Raw genomic sequence first — 22,187 nt, forward strand, 5'->3', positions numbered from 1 at the left:
AATATGGAAGGTATTAGGTTTTCACAGGCGGCGAGGATGCACAACAAGTCTGTTAGACCAAGAAATGTCTCTGTTTGAAATGTGTTTTTTCAACATGCTTAGGTAGGATCAACTGTGTATCTTGTTATGTTTTGTCAAAGTGATTAATTTGATTGGAGAAATGTATGAATGCCATTTTCCTCATTTTTTTAAAACTGGAAGGCATAGTGCTGATATAGAATGGCATATAATTTCCTCTGTTACTGTACACTATAGACAGTGAAACCCTTTAGGCCTACTGTTACATGAGAGGAGCTGCATCAGCACTTAGTTACTTTGTGGGTTACCACTCTGTCTGTCCCCAAAACAAAGCCCTGCTACTGGTTGAAGGGATTCAGGGTTTCCGTCTGACAGCAGTGTGCAGTGGAATGGATGTGTCACCCATTGCCCCGATTTGAATCAGAATCAGACATAAATCAAGCCTGTCAAGATCTCTATGGGCTTAGATAATCAGAATGGGCTTAGGAGAAGTGCATAAATGTGTTCAGATGGTGAAACATAGTGGGTGAGGATATGATTGTGAAACCCTGAGTGTGTGTGTGTGTGTGTATCAGTATCCCAAGGCTATGTCTTTCTACTGTGTCATAAAGAACCGCACCTTGCCAGAACACACTGAGTTCACTGCACCACACCCTCAGGTGAGTGTGCGCCTCTGCTCACTCACCGGCTCTCTTTGTACCTGGGGCTGCAGCTTTAAGAACAAATGCAGGGCTGTGGCTGGGGCGAGTCTGGGCACTGCATTTCAGACAGGAACACGTATATGTGTGTGTGTGTGTGTGTGTGTGTGTCACTGCGTTTGGTTGCTGAGAACATTGCTCTCACCGTCATTCCTCTACTTTTGCATTCCTCTACTTTTCCTACTTTTGAATTCCCAATGTTATGACCAGAATGGGTAGAGGCATTACTAGCTTGGTCGTACAATGGAGTGTAACTGTACCCCATATACCTTGAATATACATAACACACGTTACCAGGACAACACAATGAATATATTCTGTTCCTGTCACTCTCTCACTCTATATTCTGTTAACCTTTCTATATCTGTAACAGTCTGCCCAAGTAAAAACCAGACTGAACATCAATAGAGAGACACTCGACTGTAGTATTCGTGCCCTTTCAGTCTGTTTGTGTGTATACAAGAGGTGTGACCTTTATTTTCCCTGGAGGATAGTAGGGGAGAAGAGGAGAGGGGGGGATGACAGGAGATGGACAGAGATGTTGAGGTTGGGGAGGAGGTTGAGATGGGCGTATAAATTGCAAGTTGGTAAGAATAAAGTGTGTGTATTTAAGGGGTTTTAGTTGAAATCAGAGAATTTACTTTGGCTATCATAAAACCCAATCTCCCTCTTATAAGTTGGCGTGGAGGAATGAATGAGAACTGGTGAGGCAGAAATCTTTTCAGGCAGAAAAGATAAACACCAAGTCAGAGAGAGGCTGCTGGATGTCAGATGGAGGAAGTGTCATATATCTGTTAATTAATTGGGGGTCCTTGTCTGCGCACTATGTCAATATGTCATCTCGCACACACACACACACACACACACACACACACAGCCCAGGTCAGTCCAGGCCAGGGTCAAGCTAACACACCCACACCTCGCTCTACACACTGCCGCTCCTTATCAGTGATGAAGCTGATTCTTTTCTCTGGCTTTCTGCAGACAGACCCATAAAGCGCTGGTGCTCTTCCAGCTGGCTGCTCATACCTGGAACATCACCAGCCCACACTGGGACAGGAAAAAAACACAGATGCAGAAATGTTGAAGACACAAAAGACACAGACCGTCACGTGATTTACAGATTCCACTATTTTCCAAGAATGAGATTCTTGTGAGAAGGGAGATAATCCAGCATCATGAGATAGCTGATGGAATGATATTATCAAGGACGCTCTCAAACATGTGACTCGCCAGCAGGACTTCAGAAAAATAAAGATTTGAAGTTCTGATTGGGTTAGGCACTTGCGTATGATGTAGTGGTTCAAATAGATTTCAAACACACTGTTCTTTCTGCCCTCTGTTAATAACAGACCTAATATAACTGATCAAGAGCAAACTTCTGTCTTTATCCAGTTCCAAGTCATAATATGCAGTGGGATGGAGAATCACAGAACTGATGCAAAGTGGAGATACTGTACTTCCACGACCTGTTGATGAAGACTTACAGACTTGTATAGAAACCACATTCTTCCCCTACCTCTTTCCCTTTCTATCCTCCCCTCTGCCATCGTTATTTGTGCCTTTTACACAGTATGTGGGCAGCCTGTTTCTCTCTCTCTCTCCCTCTCTGTCTGCCCTCTTTCTCTCTGCGCAGACAAAGCCAGCGTTGTCTGCCGAGCCGCTGTGTTGTGAGGACAGCCTTTGGGTCAGCGTCGCATGGAATGCCTTGAAAACCATCTAGTGAGGGAGAGTGTTTGTGTGTGTGTGTGTGTGTGTGTGTGTGTGTGTGTATCCGGTCTCTGCCTCCTTCTGGATCTGTGACTCATCTAATGACTCATTACAGAAGACATAGGCCTGTGGTGATAGACAGGCATATAATGATCCGTCACATCATAACGGGGCAAGACTCGGTCAGGCCAGAAGGACTGTAATTCAAAAACGTGACTAATTTCTAGCTTTGGGTTTTTACGGCTGGAAGGCCAGCAGCTACTGTACTGTGTACACACCAGGTTGCTGCATATGTGTCATATCAATATATTTTCTTGTTTGTCTGCACCAACTTTCCACCGTTATAGCCTCACCTTTGTCTCTTTATCTCTGTCTTTGTTTCTCTCTCTCTCTTCTGTGTCTCCCACTCATTATACTATACAGCTGCTGTTGTCTGGAGTGAACAGCCGTGCCAGAAGGGAATGCTGGCATTTCTGGCAGGGTTATATTCACTAACTACAGTACCAGCCTCTCTTTCTCCCTCTCTCCCTCCTCTCTCTCTCTCTCTCCCACCCTGAGTCATGCTATTGTCTCTGCTTCCCCTGCATCAGAGAGAAGACGGGCGGAGGGGTGGGGGGTGCTTAACTGCAAGGATGTCTGATGTCAGTAAATACGATTTCATATGAGAGCATGGAACAAGTGTGCACTGCAGACTATACTGTTCTCCTGTCACTGGGTATTCTGCTTGCGTTCAGTGCCTTTTTTTTTTTTTTTTTTGGAGACGTAGGATGTGTTTTGTTTATGTCTGTTTCCAAGGGAGTTTAACTGCAGCCTTTATTTTGTGTTATGTTTGGAGTTTAGTGCCATAAACCGCCAGAATATAGCCTGAAGCGCCCATCTATCACTGCAAATGTGTTTTGACACAACTTCAGGGCTCATTGACCCAGTCTGGCTATAGGTTACCATATTGATCTGCTGCACACTAACAGCGCACTAACACGTTATTACATTTGGCAGCTAAAACATACTTCACAATAGGTTAGATTTCAAGTTAAATAAGGTGTGGAGTGGTGGTGGTGTGTGTGTGTGTGTGTGTGTGTGTGCGTGCGCGTGTGTGTGTGTGTTCAGATACTGTAATTAGTGGGGTGGGGTCAGGTGTGTGCGTATTGGGGGAGCGTGTTTGTTTGTTATGATCATTAGGGCGTGTGTGCGTGTCTGTGTGTGTGCGTGTGTGTGTGTGTGTGTGTGTGTGTCAGGAGAGGCCTGTGGGAGGGGCAGCTTCAAGTAAGTGGGCAACATTGAAGCCTCCAGCAGTCAGACGCACCGTGCATCCCCTCGCGCGCCTGCAGTGAGGGACTGATCATTCACCAGTTACAGGGAGTCTAATTCTACATCTGGTTTATATTCCTCTGCCCGGCTATGGAGGACGGGAGGACGCGGATCTTCCCCGGACTGTGCCTTGTCTTTCTCTTGGCATGCAGGCGACTGTCCGCTTTCAACCTGGACGCCGACAATGCCTTGCAAAAGAGCGGAGATCCGGGCAGCCTTTTCGGCTTCTCTCTCGCCATGCACCGGCAGCTTGTTCCCGAGGATAAGAGAATGTAAGATCCAAGATTTTTGTTTTGAAAGTGAATAAAGTTGGATTATGTTTTGGGGGAGTTATAAACTACACGTGTTTACTGTTGCGTCGTATTTGGAAGCACGCAGCGAACAACGTCAGTAATCCTATAATGAGTTTTAGAAGGATACCACACACATATCATAGCAATACTGTAAGTTCATATGGAGATATTATAGGACTATTATAGTGACACTATAGGAGATGAAAAATACATTAAAGTAGCCTACGATAAAGCCACTCTAAACTTACAATGGAGTGCCAAAGACACGCGTCAAGTACCTATAGGAATATTATAGGAATACTATAGTGATTTTTCGTTAGGGATACAGGTATGTCGCAGGTAGTTTCAAAGCGTTTCCACAAGATCTTTGGAAGTCAAATCACTTCTTCTCAGCCGATGAGAGAATACTGTAACTTTTATACACCTGTTGTGAGTTGAACCAAACTCCCCTGTTAATCTTTGTCCTGGTGAGTTTGTCTTTTACAGGTTAATTATTTGTGAGTTTTTATGACATTGCTGGTGTAGGCAGAAGGATTTGTGTGCACATGCACGCGCCAGAGCGCGTCCACGTTCTCGTTTTGCTGACTTTCTCAAAGGGTTTTAGTCAAGACCGAGCCTTGGCATTTAGGACAAAGAAACTCCCCCTTGAATTCGTTTTTAGCATTTTTAGGGGAATTAATTCAGAAGGATTTGTCATTCTCCATAAAGGCTAATTGCCATCAAGTCATATCACAGGTTTGGGTAAATGTAACCTGCCTAGACATGAGTACAATCTGCATCCTCTATCTGGGAAGCTGTTTAATGGGAAGAACCTACAAGAAATATCAATGTTTTGTAACTTCATAACCACTGGCATAGCATAATGTACCATTAGGTGGGCCCTCTCATCCAAAGCACCTTAAGTGCCATGAGTGCATACAATGTTAGCATGGGTGGCTCCTGTGGGGATCAAACCCTTAACCCTGGTGGTGCTCAACTCATTGAGCTACAGGACCAGACAATTGCATCTGTGCTGCTATTAACAGGATTTTACACAGAAATTACAGATGTTTGGCCTTGGATATCTTTGAAATTGTCAACAGACGGGGTGGAACTGCTTTCCAAGTTGAGGTTTTGTTTGTACAGCTAATGCCAGAAACTTACCACAGTGTATTTACTCACTGCTAGGTATTAGGGACTATTATGGTTCAAAGATATTAAGCATTGCAAAGCATAAGCAAGCTGTTGCTTTAACCTTCCCCAGAGAGGTCAAGCGTAGTCCTTAAACATACACACGCACTACTAATACTGCTACACAAACACACACACACACACACACACACACATACGCACACACACACACACACACACACACACACACACACTCACACACCCACACAAATACTGGCAGTTTCTGTCCTAGTTTTAGACTGTGTCTAAATGAAAGACACATGGTTATCAGCACGAGACCTAAGCCACCACAAAGTGGCCCTGCTTCAGGTTGTAAAATAAAAATGCAGGAAAATAGAACGCAGTGGGATTCTATGAAATGGAACACAGTGGAAAACAATGGAGACAAGGTAGCCAGATTGAGTCAGTGGAGGTGTTAACTCTCAGTGCTACCAGGTGTCATCTCAGGGGAGCGCTGACTTTATTAAACACTTGATGGGAAGCCATCTGCCCTCTGGAGTCATCAGTTATCAATATTAGATTACCGTTACATTCCACATTGTTGAATTATTTGTCGAGGTGAATAAGCTGTGTGCAAATGTAGTCCTGTCGTATTTCAATATGGAAACAGTTGAGCTTGAACGGACAGGAGCATGTATGATGTATCTGCTGCATTATACAAGTTTGAGTGTGTGTGCGCATGTCTGAGCAGCAACCTGTGTTTGTTTTGCAGTGAGAGTGTTCATACAGCTGTTTAAGAGGCGGAACGCACTCACTATGGAGAGTGTGTGTGTGTACATGCACATGCGTTGGTGTGCTGCCTGTGCATGCACATGTGTGAGTGTGTGTGTGTGTGAGTGCATGTTTGGTGTTTTTTAATGGTGCTGATGCATGCTGTGGCTGAGCACTGAGGCGTTGCCTGTTGTCAGTCATTTGGATGAGTGTCAGCCAGCACAGTGTGGTGCTAGTTACATTCCTAACCTGAGGCAACGGCAGCTCCCAACTACCATAATAGATAGATAGATAGATAGATAGATAGATAGATAGATAGGTAGATAGATAGATAGATAGATAGATAGATAGATAGACAACTTTCCTGGGTGCTAGCTAACACCTCTGAATTCACTCTTCTCAATGCAGCTGAAAGTTAGTGAAAGTTCACTAACTTATGTTGCAACCATATGTGTGCTGAAGTGAAGTGCTGGCGTGTGTGTGCATGCGTCTTCCTGTGTGCGTCTTCCCACAACTGGGTGTGCGGAGTGAGTCACGTTCCTTCGCATGCCAACTTGACTCAGTGTTACATCTTCCATGCCCCACAGGTACGAATGTTACATGTACCTGCAGGTGAGGGCAGGGAGGGAGGGACCTGATGGGAGCGTGTGTGTGCATGTGGGTGTGTGTGTGTCCTTGTGTATGTGTATAACATTCCATGGTCGGTCATAATTGCCAGATGGAGCTGTCTCCATAATAAAATCAAGAGGGAGAGAGCAAAGCGCATGAGTGGGGAGAGGAGGAGGAGGAGACAGAAGGAAGTTTAAGAGTTAGGAAATGCAGGATTGACTGTGAGAAATGTGTGGGAGAAAGTAATGCATGGCTTTATGTGTATTTATGAGAAAGATTGAATGACTGAAGAACACAGAGACAGATTGATATCAAAGTGACCGATGTACCAAGAGACACACAGAGAGGAGAGCATGACATGTCAGCATGTTTAATAAACTGGGGTCTTCTGTATTGTAGGGCTGTGTAAGTCATGTTACATAGCCTCTAGATTCCTTTGATACTGGAGGAGATAGGGTTTAACATTAAAGTCAACTTTGTGTGTGTGTGTGAGTGTGTGTGTTTGAGAGAGAGAGAGACAGAGAGACAGAGAGAGAGACTCCTCTCCTTGCAGAATCAGATTTAGTCCCTTTCCCTCTCTCTTCCCCTCAGGTTAGCTCAGGTTATACAACATCAAAGAAGGGAGAAAGGAACTGAAGAGAAGAAAGAGGCAGTGGCAGAAGGAATGCTGAGAGGAACATAAATCAGGTTTACATCTGGGCACCAAATAAGCCATTATTCACCCAGTCAGTCTCTAGTCAGTCCAGATGAGTTCTCACTCTGGGTCCTGGAGCGCCTGCAGCCTGGCAGAGAGAGAGGAGAAAGTTAAGCAACACATGACAGCAGTTGTTCTGGAGAACCTCTGGATCTGCAACCCATTTGGAGCTGACTCCCCCAGTTGATTGGGTGCCACTGGCTGTTGCCAAGCAACGGGCTGTGCCCTAGCAGGCAGCCAGCTCGTTGCTGTAAAACAACAAGCTTCTCTCAATGGGATGTTTCGCTAATGGTCACTCACTGCTGTGAAGTTTGCTCAGCGGTGGGAGTGACGGCCTGCGTTTCTGTCCCTGCCTTCATGTGGCACATATACATACACATGCCCACAGATCTACCAACTCTCTCTCTCTCTCTCTCTCTCTCTCTCTCTCTCTGTCTCTCTCTCTCACTGTCTCTCTCTCCCTCTCTGTTTGTCTTGGTCTTTCCTGTGTGTTGGGGCTTCCTCTGCTGGTGGTGAATGATTAGATAAACAGCTGGGTCATTGTCAGTGGGCCAGTGGGTCAGTCTTATCGTAGCGCTAGTCCCTCACCCACCATGTCAGCACTTTGCTCTTCACTGCCAATAAAGATAATGTGTTATCTGTGTCCATTCAGACTAGACTCTGTTTCAGACTCTTCAATGAGGCTCTTTATAGTACTGATCATATGTAACCCACCACTCTAACTCTCAGCTGTCTAAATTATTGCATATTCAATCAGTCAATAACATTCAAAAATCTGTATTAAAATGTGTTCTTTTATTTTGGCGTATTTGGCGCTGTGCGTGTGCTATTGTTAGCTGAATGACATTCAACCCAAAGGAAACGGTTGAATGTGAAAGGGTGTCACAGTGTGATTGTGTACAAGAAGGAACTGCTATATCCATTCTCTATTAGTACAGCGGACCCCAGACCCGGTGACCCCGTTTCCCACAGTCCACTCTGCCTTGGCAAAGCTCTTTCCGTCCATTCTCCTGACTTCCTGTGTCTCCGAGGATGATGGGAGTGGAGTTGTGCTCACCTGGGATAGACTGTTAGTCACATAAACCTTCCTCTGGAGTGCTGACTCACTCGGTTCAGAGCCACCTTTGCTGGCACAAGCAATTTGACTTGCTGTACAAATATGTTTTCAGTTCGGTAGAGCGGTCCAGAGGTGGAGAGAGATTGTACTGGGAGTCCAGAGCATGTAGTATCAAATGTCAAGTATCATTCACTCCCCTTCATACTGGATTGGTCCAAGACAAGTAAGGGGTGGACAGGACAGGAAGTGTTCAAGGGGAAACACACTCCAGGCCAAACCAATCCAGTGGTTTATGAATCCACAAAAATGTGATGAATAGTGTACACTTGCTCGTAATGCCTGTTTCAGAAGGAATGTATAGAGTCTATGTTTCTATTGTGCTGAGTTTTATTGCAATGAGTTGGAGAGAAATGCCTCATACTTTCTCACAGTTCCCTGTAAAATGCATTTAAGCAACATTTCAAGGAAATGTAGATGGGTAACTTTGTGAACAGGGATAACAGGCTGTATTTTTTCATGAATTCTTTAGTTCTTTAAATCATTCTATGTTATATACATACTGTAGATATAAGGCCCTTTTGTAATCTCCATCACTGCTGTGCAAGGCAATATTTATAAGTTAACTGTGTATTATAGCCATTTCATACCTTTACATTTTGAAATCTTTTCCCCCCTGCAGTTGATGTCGAGACTGCAAACAAGTTTATCACATTATGCTCCAGCCCCTCACTCTGACTATTATGCCTCTGTGTGTTCCCTCCCAGATGATTTGGAGATCTGAGCATGCTTTGTGTTCCGGATAAAAATGGCCTCGCTTAATCTCATCAAGTGCTCAGGCCATAAACCTGAAGACAGTATGCTGTACATCATTAGCTCTTCAGGTTATTGGACGGACAAAACGAGCTATAGAGAGATCCTGAGAGTGAAATATACATTGAGAGAGAAAGAGAGAGAGCGAGAGAGAGAGAGAGAGAGAGAGAGAGACAGAGAGAAAGATGGAAGATATATGGGTTTACTGATAGTATGCTCCCCCTATAAGCCTCCACAAAGCATCAGTTCATAAAGAATGACATCTTTGGCTTCTTTGATTTACAGAGTGTAGGAAACCCTGGGAACTGGTTGCCCATCGTCAAGACTTGGGTGTGGCATTTGCCCTTGTCCTTGGTCCACAAAGGCAGCCAGTGTGTCTGTGTGTGTGTGTGTGTGTGTGTGTGTGTGTGGGGGGGTATGGGGGGGGGGAGCTCGGTTCAATCAACCACAGCAGGCATTTGAAAGAGGTCTTTGACTCTGTAGGACCGGGAGGACATGGAACATCGGTTTGGTTGAGTGTGGCTCCATGCGTGTGTGTGTATGTATGTGTGTGTGTGCGTGTGTGTGCGTGTGTGGCTGCTGTGTGACACAGTGAACTGGAATGCGTGATATAATGTGTAAGTGGAAGAACTGTCGGAGTGCTTCCCATTTTGAGTCCCAGATGACAGAAGAGCGTTACTGTTTGAGTCTGGTTCACACTGTGGTTTGGATTGTTGAGCTGCATGTGTTACTGCCTTAACTAATTCATGTGTGTGTGTGTGTGTGTGTGTGTGTTGCAGGCTGCTGGTCGGTGCTCCTACAGCCAAAGCCCTGACTGGTCAGGTAGCTAAAGTGACAGGAGGGCTCTACAGCTGTGACTTCACCTCCGCCTCCGCCGGCTGTAATAGAATTGACTTTGATAATGAAGGTGAGCCACCTGCTACACTGGTTGCATTCCCCTCATGTGCTTTCTGTGTGTTCTTTAGAGTGTTTCACACATTTTGTCAGAGCTTACATTTCACAGTATTTTCTTTCTTCTACCTTTGTCCCTGTCTCTCTTTCTGTGTCTCTCTTTCTTTCTCTCTGTTTAGAGGATTTAAGGCATGAAAGCAAAGAGAACCAGTGGATGGGAGTGACAGTGAACAGTCAGGGGCCAGGAGGGAAGATTGTGGTAAGGCTGTGTGTGTGTGTGTGTGTGTGTGTGTGTGTGTGTATCCGGCCATTAATCACATTGGCATCCAAACCCTTAATTGTCACCTCAACTTTGCTCTTTGCTTCTGATCGACATCCCGCCAACCGTGTGTTTTGTGTGTGTCTCTGCTAGACCTGTGCTCACCGCTACCAGCAGCGGTCTAACGTGAACACACCCATCGAGTCCCGTGACATTATAGGCCGTTGCTACGTGCTGAGTCAGGATCTGACCATCGATCCCCAGTCACAAGAAGACGGGGGCAACTGGCGCTTCTGCGGCGGCCGGACACGAGGGCATGAGAGGTTTGGCTCCTGCCAGCAGGGCCTCTCTGCCACCTTCGACAAGGACTACCACTACCTCATCTTTGGGGCTCCTGGAGCATACAACTGGAAAGGTAGGCATGGGTTATGTGTGTGTGTGTGTGTGTGTGTGTATGGATCTGTGGTTGTGTGTTTTTTATGTTAAGGTAAAAAGTGGTAAGCCCTTGGAGTGACAACTACCAGCATACTGTTGTCAAGTCACAACAACATAGACCTTTAAACCAGATAGGCTGTGAAAAAGGTATTTAGTGTGAAAGAGAATTCAATGACACATGATCCTCATTACCGGTCTAATCATTTCCAAATCTATAGCATTTATCATATCCATTTTATGTTCATTACTGGGGAATTTTCCAGTCATTCAGTGATGCTTTCTTCAGTCATGTGTTTGACATTACTTTGTCATTTATTATTGTGTTATGGGTTTTGCATCCTTTCATTACATGCCAATTCCATTCAATCCCTCCCGCCACATCTCCCCTCCCTTGTCTTTCCTTTCCTTTCCTTTCCTCCTCTCCTCTCCTCTCCTCTCCTCCTCTAGGTGTGGTACGTGTGGAACAGAACAACAACACCCTTTTGGAATTGGGTTTCTATGACGACGGTCCATTTGAGGTGGGAGATGAGAACCAAATGGACCCCGACCTGGTCCCTGCCCCCGCCAACAGCTACCTGGGTACGACACAGCTCCCTCTCTCATTCTTCATCACACTGCATCCGTCCATCCCTCTCCTGTCTTACACTGTCACTCCATTTGCTCCATTGTCAAGTGGGGAAAGAGGTGTGAAAGCACTATTCCACCCTGGATCAGGAATGGTCAGACTGAGGATCTAGTGGCTGTTTTCTCCCGTTAGAGCAGGATTGCTGGAGCGGAAGTGTGTTAGGGGAGCTTTTAATGAAGCGGCACAAAGATGGCAGAGAGCGCCAAGTCACAGGAGGGAGAAAACAGTGTGTGTGAACTGGATTTGTGCCCACGTGGATTCCGGATTCTTTCAAAGGGGTTTGGGTCTTTGTGCTTATCCACTTTACGTTCAGGTGTTGTGTTCATGACCAGCGTGTCCAGCTCCAGCGATGATCAGTTTGTATACAAGTCACTTTCTCCTCAGGCTGCTGCGGAGACTGAGGTGACATCCAATAGCTATTTAGGTTTGTTGGACTACCTGGATGATAATCATGTTCCACATCGCACGTCCACTCATCATTGTGCCTAGTGAAAGAGTGAAACAGTTTTTGTTCATCTGCAAAATGGACATTTTTTAATTTTCATCTGAAAATAAATTCAGAGTCATCTTAACTTTGTGCGTATGCTACCTGGTTGCTGTGATTGAGTGCTTTTGCTCAAATTGTACTGTTTCATGCACTTGTTTTCATATTGCCAGTCGATTTTCAAACACTCCCCTGCGTCCCATTACCATACTGTGTGTAGAAAGAAAACAGCTGTAGCTCTCTCCTCACTTGAGACCGACCTGTTAGATTGCTCCTGTCTGCCTGCCCATCTGCCCGTTTGTCTCTCTCTCTCTTTCTGCACGTCTGTTTCTGTACCTGAAAATCCTCTCGTCTGTGTAACCAACCATCCCTTTGTCTCCTATCACCAAGGCTTCTCTCTGGACTCGGGGAAGAGCCTGACCAAGAAGGGCCAGCTGACGGTGGTGGCGGGAGCTCCCAGGGCGAACCACAGTGGAGCGGTGGTGCTGCTGAAGAAAGGCCCGGACACGAGCAACATCCTGATGCAGGAGTACACTCTGGAGGGAGAGGGGCTGGCCTCCTCCTTCGGCTACGATCTGGCTGTGCTGGACCTTAACGGAGACAGGTGGGTGACACAGAGAGATACACTCTGCATTGTGTAGATGTAGATTTACATGCGCCTGTGCCTGTGCCCACACACACACACATACACACACACACACACACACACACACACACACACACATACCCATATATACAGGCCTGCATGGAGGTGAATATGCACATAAACAGCTTCAGAACATACACATAATATGCTGTCAGTTTTTTCATTAGAGGTACATAATAATGAGCTTATTTGTAGAACAAATAATACTTTTCAAAACAAAGTTAGTGTGCTTTATATGATAAATAAAAATGTGAGCAATAAATAAAATTATCAACAATAAATAGAATAGACTAGAATAGAATAGAGTAGAAAAAAATACAAAAATGCAAATGCACTGAGTAATCAAAAACAAGAATTAAAAGAGCATACATCAAGTCAAAGCTAAAAAAGTGTGTTTTAAGAGTTCTACTTCAGCATGTAATAACGCAATTTACAGCAATGCGTATATAATATTTCTGTTTATTTTTCCACACTATTGCTATTTTTTTGCCAGTTTGTTAAGATTGTTGTACCCTCACCTTTGAAAAGTGATATATAAAGTTATTATAATGATTTGAATTAAGATTCTGATTATCATGCTGCTCACCGACATGCCGTGCTGTCATTTGCTAGTTGGCAGGACATCGTGGTGGGAGCCCCTCAGTACTTTGAGAAGGATCGGGACATCGGAGGAGCCGTGTACGTCTACATCAACAAAGCCGGGGCCTGGGACAAAGTCACACCCATCAGAATAGACGGACCGCAGGACTCCATGTTTGGTCTGGCCGTGGAAAACCTGGGAGACATCAATCAGGATGGCTTCCATGGTGAGGCTGCAGTGTGTGTGTGTGTGTGTGTACCTGCTAGTCTGTCAGCCTTGTATATCTGTCAGTAGCACTTTACTGTAAGTCACTGCTCTCCTTCCCCCTGCCAGATGTTGCAGTGGGAGCTCCCTATGATGATCATGGTGCAGGGAATGTTTACATCTACCACGGATCAGCCGGCGGAATCAACTCGAAAAAAGCTGCACAGGTAACAAACTGACTGACTAACTTCACTTTGTCACCTGTAGTTCTGTCACGCTCTTTTGTCTGTGCGGTGGGAGGGTGGGAAAGGTGTGGCTGTTAAGTTGAGAAATGTATATCAATGTTGTCTAAATGTTTCTTGTTCTGAATATTGTTTGCATTTGGAAATTAAAATCCAAATAACTACATATTTGAAAAAAAAATCCTGTCATAAATTGTAATTTAGTAGATTAAAGTAGATTTGTGTAGGTGGTCAACAGATGTAGGCAGGTAAATCAGAGTTTGACATTCATGCGCCATGGGCTCAAGTGAGGCTTGTGCTAACATACTTATCTAACATATTATAATTTTCTTCGCAATGTGGGGCAAAACATACAACAATCAGAAAGCTATACTCCTTGGTTTGAGTTTGGATGCAAGTTTGGGTCAAATTCTCAGGCTCGAGTCAAGCTCAGCTTTAGATTTGGGTAGTTACATCAGTCCATATTATGCTTTGCTTGAGTATACAGTAAGTGGCTGCATTCACAGTGTGTTCCTCTTGCTTTAGGTGCTGTCCGGTGCGCCTTTAGGAGTGAGGCTGTTTGGCTACTCTTTGGCCGGCAACATGGATCTGGATAAGAACTCCTACCCAGATCTGGCTGTCGGATCCCTCTCTGACTCTGTCTTTGTCTACAGGTAAGTGAATCACTGTATTACGTTGACTATGCATGTACTGATGGAGAAATCCTAAGGTTTCTAGAGATGCTGATTGAGCACTGTCATCCCAGAGCCCGCCCAGTCATTAACATCAAGAAGGAAATCAAGATCACACCAAAGGAGATCGACCTCACCAAGAAGAACTGTGGCACCAACTTCTGGTCAGTATGTGTGTGTGTGTGTGTGTGTGTGTGTGTTCTGCAAGTCACATATATCTGCCTGTTTATATCAATAGTTTTATTCCAAAATGCTACACATCCATTTTGGGGGAAAGTACCAGTCTGTAAAGATATCATTTAGTCCACCAAGGACTCAAGTTAACCAGTCTTCATTAACAAGAACCATAATTTATTTAAATTCTGTAGTTGTCTGTTTTGTTTTTAATTTGTGAATGTCATCATGTAAAATTTGAGCACCATGCCAATACTGTGGCTGACAATGAATAAACTGAATTGTTTTCCCAGCTTGAATGTTGAGGCTTGCTTCAGCTACACTGCCAACCCCAAGAGCTACACACCCAGACTAAGTAAGTTCAGACATTTTACACTCAAGCTACACCATCTCTTATTCATTCAATATTTTTTATTAAATCAAAACTTCAGGTACTCGCCAATTTGTCCTCATCATCTCTTCCTCTGCTTACTGTCAAAGAGTAAAGAGATACCACAACAAAAAACCATACATCCATAGTAATGAGGTCTTGTACAATATTTTCTCTGTTTGTCTCTCTCATTCTTTATCCTCGTCTTTCCCTTTACCCTCTCTTACATCCCTTCCTCTTTCCCGTCTAGCGGTGGCGTACTCGATCGAGGCGGAGGCCGAGCGCAGGAAGAACGGTCTTCTGTCCAGGGTGACCGTCTCCGAGGGCTCCGGCTCCGACCCAAGCTACGAGTCCAAAGGCACGCTCACCCTCACCGGCCAGGGGAAGACGCAGTGCGTTAAGCGTGAACTCATCGTTCAGGTACGGACTCCTCCTGGACATCTCTCCCTCCTCTTGTTGCCTCCAACAAGGTTATTATCATAAACTAAAGCTAAGAGGAAAAGTAGGTGTGCAAGAACATTGTCGTAAACTGAAATAAGAGTAAAAACAAGACTTTGTGATAAAACTACAACTGAACACTTGTCTACTTGTAAAACTGACTAAAACAAAACAAAAATATACATGAAATGTTTCATTTTCGTCTTTTTGTTTCTGTGCAGGGTAACAAAGAATGAATTTTGGGCAGAGAATTTTTGGCGCCAATTGAAAAATTCATGTTAAGAAATTTTAAAAGGAAGTTAGGATTTATTCTTTGTGTTACACAATACCTGTAAACAGAAAAACTAAACTAAAACTACCGAAAACCATGCTGAAAACGAAAAAAAAAGAGAAAAAATGAAAACTAATGAAAAAATCCCAAACTATAATAACTCCAAATACTTTATATACTTATATACTTTATATACTTTATTTATATAATATGCACGTTCTTCTTCTATTTTTATGTCTGTCACACACATACAAACAGCTGCTCACAAGGGCTTGTACTTGTACTAGCACAGTTCATTGAATGATAATGAAGTGTGCAATACTATCCCCCATATAGTGCCATACATATTCAGGAGCACTGCGATGTGCTGTAGTACACACTGCGGGCGGTGTGTAATATGTGTTGAGACATCGCTGGTGATGTCATCCTGTGATGTCATCCTGCAGGACAACATTCGAGACAAGCTGCGGGGAATCCCCATCGACGTCTCCGTGGAGATCCAGGATGCCAAGCGTAAGCGGAGACAGAGCGGGCTTCCCAAAGTGCAGCCCGTCCTGGACGCCAACGAGCCAATGACATCTCGCGCAGAGGTAGCCGACCGCACGAACCCGACTGTATGAGTGGAGTGAAGGACATGCTGTTGCCACGGTTTCTATTATACATGTGTGTGTGTCTGTAGGTGAATTTCCTGAAGGAGGGCTGCGGCGGGGACAATGTGTGCCAGAGCAAGTTGCAGGTGGAGTATCGCTACTGCTCCAGGAAGCCCAACCAAGATGTCTTCACCCCACTAAAAATGTAAGCCATAGACACACACACACACACACACACACACACACACACACACACACACACACGTCATGGATACTTGACTTACAGTACGAAGAGTCCTTCTTTATTATGCATAACGTCAGTGGAAATCCCCAACTCTGCCAACCGAGCTACAAAGGACCTCACACACACACTATCATCGCCGTAGTGGCTCACAGTGTAACATGGATGTGTGTGCAGGAAGGACGGGCTGCCGGTCGTCACGCTAAGCGACCAGAAGGACATCGCCTTGGAGATCACAGTGACCAATCAGAACGGAGACGATGCGTACGAAGCCTCGGTGGTCGCCTCCTTCCCGCGCGCCCTCACCTACTCTGCCTTCCGCATACCGAGCAATGTGAGTCTCTCGCTTTCTCTCTCTCTCTCTCTCTCTCTCTCTCTCTCTCTCTCACACACACACACATAACAGTTTGGGGTTCTGATTGGATCTTGTTACTGATTCCAGGAGAAGCCGGTTACCTGCACAGCCAATAAAAATGGTTCTCAGGCTGAGTGTGAGCTGGGAAACCCCTTCAAACGAGACTCCAAGGTGAGAGGAAATCACACAATGTCCACCTCCTCTGGGACTTCTGGGTATCTTAAACACATCAATGTCAATATTTACAAGTTGTGTGTACGTGTGTGTGTGTGTGTGTGTGTGTGTGTGTGTGTGTGCATGTAGACGACCTTCTACATTATCCTAGGTACAGCAGGCATCTCTCTCAACATTACTGAATTGGAGATTGATCTACAGCTAAAAACGTGAGTACAGCTTAGTCACAAACCACCTAATCATATTTTATTACACTTTATATGCTGTAATGATTTTTTTATTGGCATTACAGTTTGATAGTATGTTCATTTTAACCCAGATCAGTGGTCTTGTGGTTAGTGCTTGGGGTGCCTCACGTAAGCTCCTGCACCATAATGCACTTCAGCTTGAACCAGGCTTACCTCACTTACCTGTTACCATGGCAATATGATGAATCATGGTACTGTAGTTCCTAAGGAGTCTGAGTTGACCTGTGTGTGACCTCTGATCCGTTAGGACAAGCGACCAGCAGCAGATAGCCCCTGTCAAAGCAAAGGCAAAAGTGGTGATCGAGTTGCAGCTGTCTTTATCAGGGTAAGAGAAACACACACACACACACACACACACACACACACACACATACATGCACACAGAAACACACAGGTATATTCACACTGTTGACAGTACTTTCTCCGTGTTTCCAGGCAGGCCCAGCCCTCTCAGGTCTACTTTACCGGAGAGGTCAAAGGTGAGAAAGCTATGAAGACTGAAAGTGACATTGGCAGTGCCATCAGATACCAGTTCAGGGTGAGTACAGGACAGCTGTCATTAGACAGGCACCTTTTAAGTCATTTCTTTTCCACAGTGGCTAGATTCAATGTCTTTCTATTAGGGATGGGACGATATGCTTATTTCACAATACGATTCGATGCATAATATGGGGTTCACGATTCGATACGACCACAATACGATGTAATAAATAAAAGTTTAATGATAAGAAAGTCTGACTGTGCAGAATGATGTTTATTTGTGAGCCACAAATCTTTCCTGCAATGGCATTGTCTTGCTAGAATGTAAGCAACAATTTAAAAATGTCATTACAAAGTGAAAATAATATAATTTGGATGGAGATCTTGTGAAATTGTGATTTGTGATTACTCATTTGTGATTACAGCAGAATAAAATGGAGCTAATATCGCAATTCATTTTTCTGCCCCATGATACATATTGTCACATATTTGTATTGCGATGTATTGAATTTCGATACATTGTCCCATCCCTACTTTCTAAGTCTGTCTATTCCCTGAACATCAACTTCATTCTACACTCTGGCACGTACCGCTTATGTTTTTTAGTTGGATAATTAATACCAACAGATGTAGGACAGCGTTTTGCTTTGATTTACAGATAATCAACCTGGGAAAGCCCTTGTCGAACTTCGGCAGCGCCACCCTGGTCATCCACTGGCCAAAGGAGGCAGTGTCGGGGAAGTGGCTGCTCTACCTGATGGACATCAGCTCCTCAGGAGTGGAGAATATGATCTGCTCTCCTGGCGGGGAGATCAACCCTCTCGGCATCAAAGAGGTTGGTTGAAACAACAAAGTACGGTGTGGTTGTCTGTTTTTAATATATATTTTTTAAAATAGACAAGACAATTAACTTCCCTTTATAGCCTGGAAAAGGTCAGGTAAATCCAATTCAGTTTACATTGGTGTGCTTACTGTATTTTTCTCTGCTGTGTCTTCAGGAACCAAGTAACATCAGGAAGAGACGAGCCATAGAGGACACTAAGACACATGAAGAGGGCTCTATCTCACACCTTACTGATAAGAGGAAATATACAACACTGGTAATACCAAAGTACCAAATTCTATTCTGTTCTATTCTATTCTATTCTATAACATTCTATAACATTCTATAACATTCCCCTATATCTAGAGCTGTGTATTCAGGTTTTTCTGAGATATAATCTTTTATAAGCTTTTGACCGAGAGACTTCATACACCGTTACAATGTACAGCATTCCTCCAGATCTATTATTATCTTTTACATGCATTTCCAACAAGTGTGGGGGAATCCAGTGGTGACTGTGTGCTCTTTTGTTCTGCTTACAGTCATGTGACAATGGGGCGAGGTGTGTGGAGCTGCGCTGCCCCCTGCGGGGCCTCGACAGTAACGCAGTCATCACTGTCAAATCTCGCCTCTGGAACGGCACCTTCATAGAGGTGAGAGACAGGACAGACGAGGGCGAAAGGAAAGTGTGTTTTACTCAAGTACTGCATCTGTATCTGAGTACAGTTTGATGGTACTTGTAAAGCACAAGGGATTGAATGAACTGAACTGAATTATGAACTGGTCACATGTATGCAAAACATGTTCAGAAAAAAATACTTTGCACCAGATCTCTTTAAAAAGAACCACAGCTTGTGTAAATGACCATTAACAACTTCAGTTTAATTCACACAGATCATCACACTGACGTTTTACTTTTTTAAGTACTTCTGCTAAGGATAATTTTTAATGGAGGACTCTTATTTTTACTAGAGTGGTACTCTGCAAGGGTATTTCTGCTTTTAGTTAAAGAATTAGTGTATTGAAAACACTGTGGCTGTTCCTTCTATAGGATCCAGGGCTGGGTATCTCAAAATCGTTGTAAATTATAGGGATAAAGATGATTTAGCAGAAGTATTTGTTTAATCTGGGAAAGGAGCAGCAACTTCAAACTAACACCAGTGATCTTTGCGCTCCTTATATAAAATGATTTCCTTGGTTACTCCCAACACCATCCAAACCGGATCGTCTTCTTTTTCACTGAACAGGACTTCTCCGAGCTGAATTATCTGGAGGTGATCGTGAAGGCCTCTCTGCTTGTTGATGGCACAACCAAGAACATGGTGCTGAAAAATGCAGACACACAGGTAATGAAACACAACACAACGATTATTTACCACAAGACAGTGCAGTTTATGGGTCTTCATGCTGATGTCAAAAGCAGGGAGGTAATGCATGAACATCCAAAAACCTGAGCTGAGGCTGGATATTAGTAGAGGCAATGAAAAAGATACTCATACATTTACCTGACGCTCTTATCCTGCTTTATTTGAGCGATGTTTTGACCAAAAAAGGTCCGGTGTCATTATCCTTTCCTTAATACTGATGTACCACTATTGTGTTGTGTTCCCCAGGTCAGACTGACGGTGTTCCCAGAGAGGCGCGCGGCTCAGTATGCAGGACTGCCATGGTGGATCATCCTGGTGGCCATCCTGCTGGGGCTGCTGTTGCTGGGGCTGCTGGTCTTCCTTCTCTGGAAGGTAAGACTGAAGGACAGGGGGACCGGGACACTCACAGCGTCTCAACTGACTAAAATGAAAAAAAACCGCATATGTATATTGTACACCCACATGCATTAATTTAAGACTCTTCATAAGGTTTCAATTTTGAACATTTAGGGGTCTTGAAAGCACCATCTGCACCACACACACACACAGTGATTACACACATTTTCTAACGATGTTCCTCTCCTCAGTGTGGTTTCTTTGGGAAAAAAGACGACACTCCAGAGAAAGAGAGGCTGACATCAAATGCGTAGAAAAAGAGAGAAGAGAGAGGGTAAAATCATCTGGCCTACCGTGGAGGAGTGTAAAAGGGGCACTTTGGGCACAACTTTTTCTCTCTCTCCCTGTTGCTAGAGGGGTGCTGCTTTCTGCTCTTAGGCAGGCAGTGGGCAACTCACACTGTGACATGGTGCTGCAGCGACGACGCTGAATGCCATTTCAAAAGCTGACTGATTACTGTTGCAAACAGTTTACGCCTGAAACTCTTTCTTTCACACATGATTATGTGTGGATCATTACGGTTTCCATGCATGGCCAAGGGAGGTGATGGCTGTTCAGAAATGAATGTTATTACGAGCTATGAGGAACAACACCGCGGGGCTTTTCTGCATCTTGGTTCCTTCTCTTCCTCTCTGGTTCTTGTTTCTCTAGTTGCAAATGCAGCCACTTGCTGCCCTTGTCTGAAGGCTCCTTTCTCTCTACATGATAAAAACCCTGGGTTATTAGATCATTATGGCTTTCTGAATGGAGGAACGCAGATGGCTTGTCTACACCTCTCACACTCGCTTCACTGCATCTTGGCTCTCGCCTGTAAAAAATGTGACAGATCCAAAGAAGTAAAGAGACAAAGATTGATGATCAAACCACCTTTGTCAGTCTCTGAATGTCTCTTAGCAGCCTTGTCTCATTTTTTTTCTGACGCAAAACATTGATTTTGTTCCTCCTTTCTTCTCCGCAGTGTGGCTTTTTCAAGCGTGCCAAATATGAAGACAATGTTCCCAGTTACAGTGCTGTACGGATCAAAAGAGAGGAGAGGGCTGTAAAACGTGGAAATGACAACTGGGAGAAGCTGGAGAAGAAGCCCTGGATGACGAGCTGGCATGACAACGAACATTATTCCTAATGGCCGTGGAAGTCTGAACCCACAGACTTCCCTGTCGCTTACTGTTGAACTTCCAATTTCACTGATTTTTCCTGACTATTCCCTGCCCTGTCTCTGCGGTGTGGACTGTAAATATCAAAATACAAAAAAAAACAACAAAAAAAACTTTTGTAAGACTTTATACTTGATCAAATATTCTGCTCCATGGGCTGATTTGATCTTGGATGAAGTCTATTTCAATCACTGGAAGGAGAGCTGCAGTGTGGGAGATGGTTCTGCACAACTACTGTGTCACAGCTTTGGGACTTGTTTTGTACATGTACTACATTCACAGTGTTGACGGGGGGGGGGGGAGGGGGGGTAAAGGTTTTTGTATATTTTCTGAATGTTTTGCAGAAATGTTTGTATTTATTCTTTATGAGGAGTACTTCCTGTTACACGCTCTACAGGCCAAAGAGTCATGCAATACTTAATTGCATGCGACTACATTTAAAACAATTCAATTCACAGGTTTTTTAAGATTTAAGATATCTACAGTACATCTGCCTTAACTGTTCACACAGTCTCCAGTCAGTTTGTGTCTTAAGTAATCAAGGTGCCTCAGATTGTAGGTTATGGAGGAACTGCAATTCATCCGCTCACTTTGTAAATATACTTCAAAGCCTCTGCAAAACTCACCTTTTATCACTGGCTGTCAACTTGGAAGAGCTTGTCCTGTGATGGCTACAGAAATGAGTGTAAAAAGTGAACACTTCCCTGAATTTCTTGAATAAATTTTAAGGTTTGTTGTCATATCCACGTCTCCCGTTTGTGACATTTCTGGGCCAAGTTGAAAGAGAGTTTAAGGCGACAGCAGTTAAGTTCAAAACGTTATTTATTAACACATAAAAAAGCATTTACAGCAAAGACAATTCAGTGCTTTGATCAGCACATCATTCAATATTAAACATTAATCTGGTAAAATCTAACTTAATTTAAGCTTAATGTAAAAAAAGACATTATAAAACAGTTGTAAATTGTCATACACTTTACAGCTGAAATTG

The 22,187-nt window shown here is 44.0% G+C and overlaps 1 protein-coding gene across 2 annotated transcripts; it reads left to right on the forward strand.

Moving 5' to 3' along the window:
- Window positions 1-3,713: 3,713 nt before the first annotated feature.
- Window positions 3,714-21,938, forward strand: LOC139929239 (integrin alpha-6-like). Of its 2 annotated transcripts, XM_078287652.1 has the most exons (26): window positions 3,714-4,006; window positions 9,858-9,985; window positions 10,149-10,228; window positions 10,382-10,643; window positions 11,111-11,242; window positions 12,163-12,376; window positions 13,031-13,224; window positions 13,332-13,429; window positions 13,970-14,097; window positions 14,190-14,279; window positions 14,583-14,644; window positions 14,910-15,079; window positions 15,815-15,958; window positions 16,048-16,163; window positions 16,377-16,533; window positions 16,642-16,725; window positions 16,858-16,937; window positions 17,224-17,301; window positions 17,412-17,514; window positions 18,115-18,291; window positions 18,455-18,556; window positions 18,822-18,932; window positions 19,527-19,625; window positions 19,893-20,018; window positions 20,234-20,316; window positions 21,001-21,139. In XM_078287652.1, the coding sequence occupies exons 1-25, from the start codon at window positions 3,825-3,827 to the stop codon at window positions 20,294-20,296; spliced, it is 3,180 nt and encodes a 1,059-aa protein (XP_078143778.1). In that variant the 5' UTR covers window positions 3,714-3,824; the 3' UTR covers window positions 20,297-20,316; window positions 21,001-21,139. The 2 variants fall into 2 exon arrangements, with proteins under 2 accessions (XP_078143778.1, XP_078143779.1); XM_078287653.1 differs by lacking the exon at window positions 20,234-20,316 and having other exon boundaries at window positions 21,001-21,938.
- The last annotated feature ends 249 nt before the right edge of the window (window positions 21,939-22,187 follow it).

The sequence above is a fragment of the Centroberyx gerrardi genome, chromosome 13, assembly GCF_048128805.1.
Source record: "Centroberyx gerrardi isolate f3 chromosome 13, fCenGer3.hap1.cur.20231027, whole genome shotgun sequence".
In the NCBI taxonomy this organism is placed as follows: Eukaryota; Metazoa; Chordata; class Actinopteri; order Beryciformes; family Berycidae; genus Centroberyx; species Centroberyx gerrardi.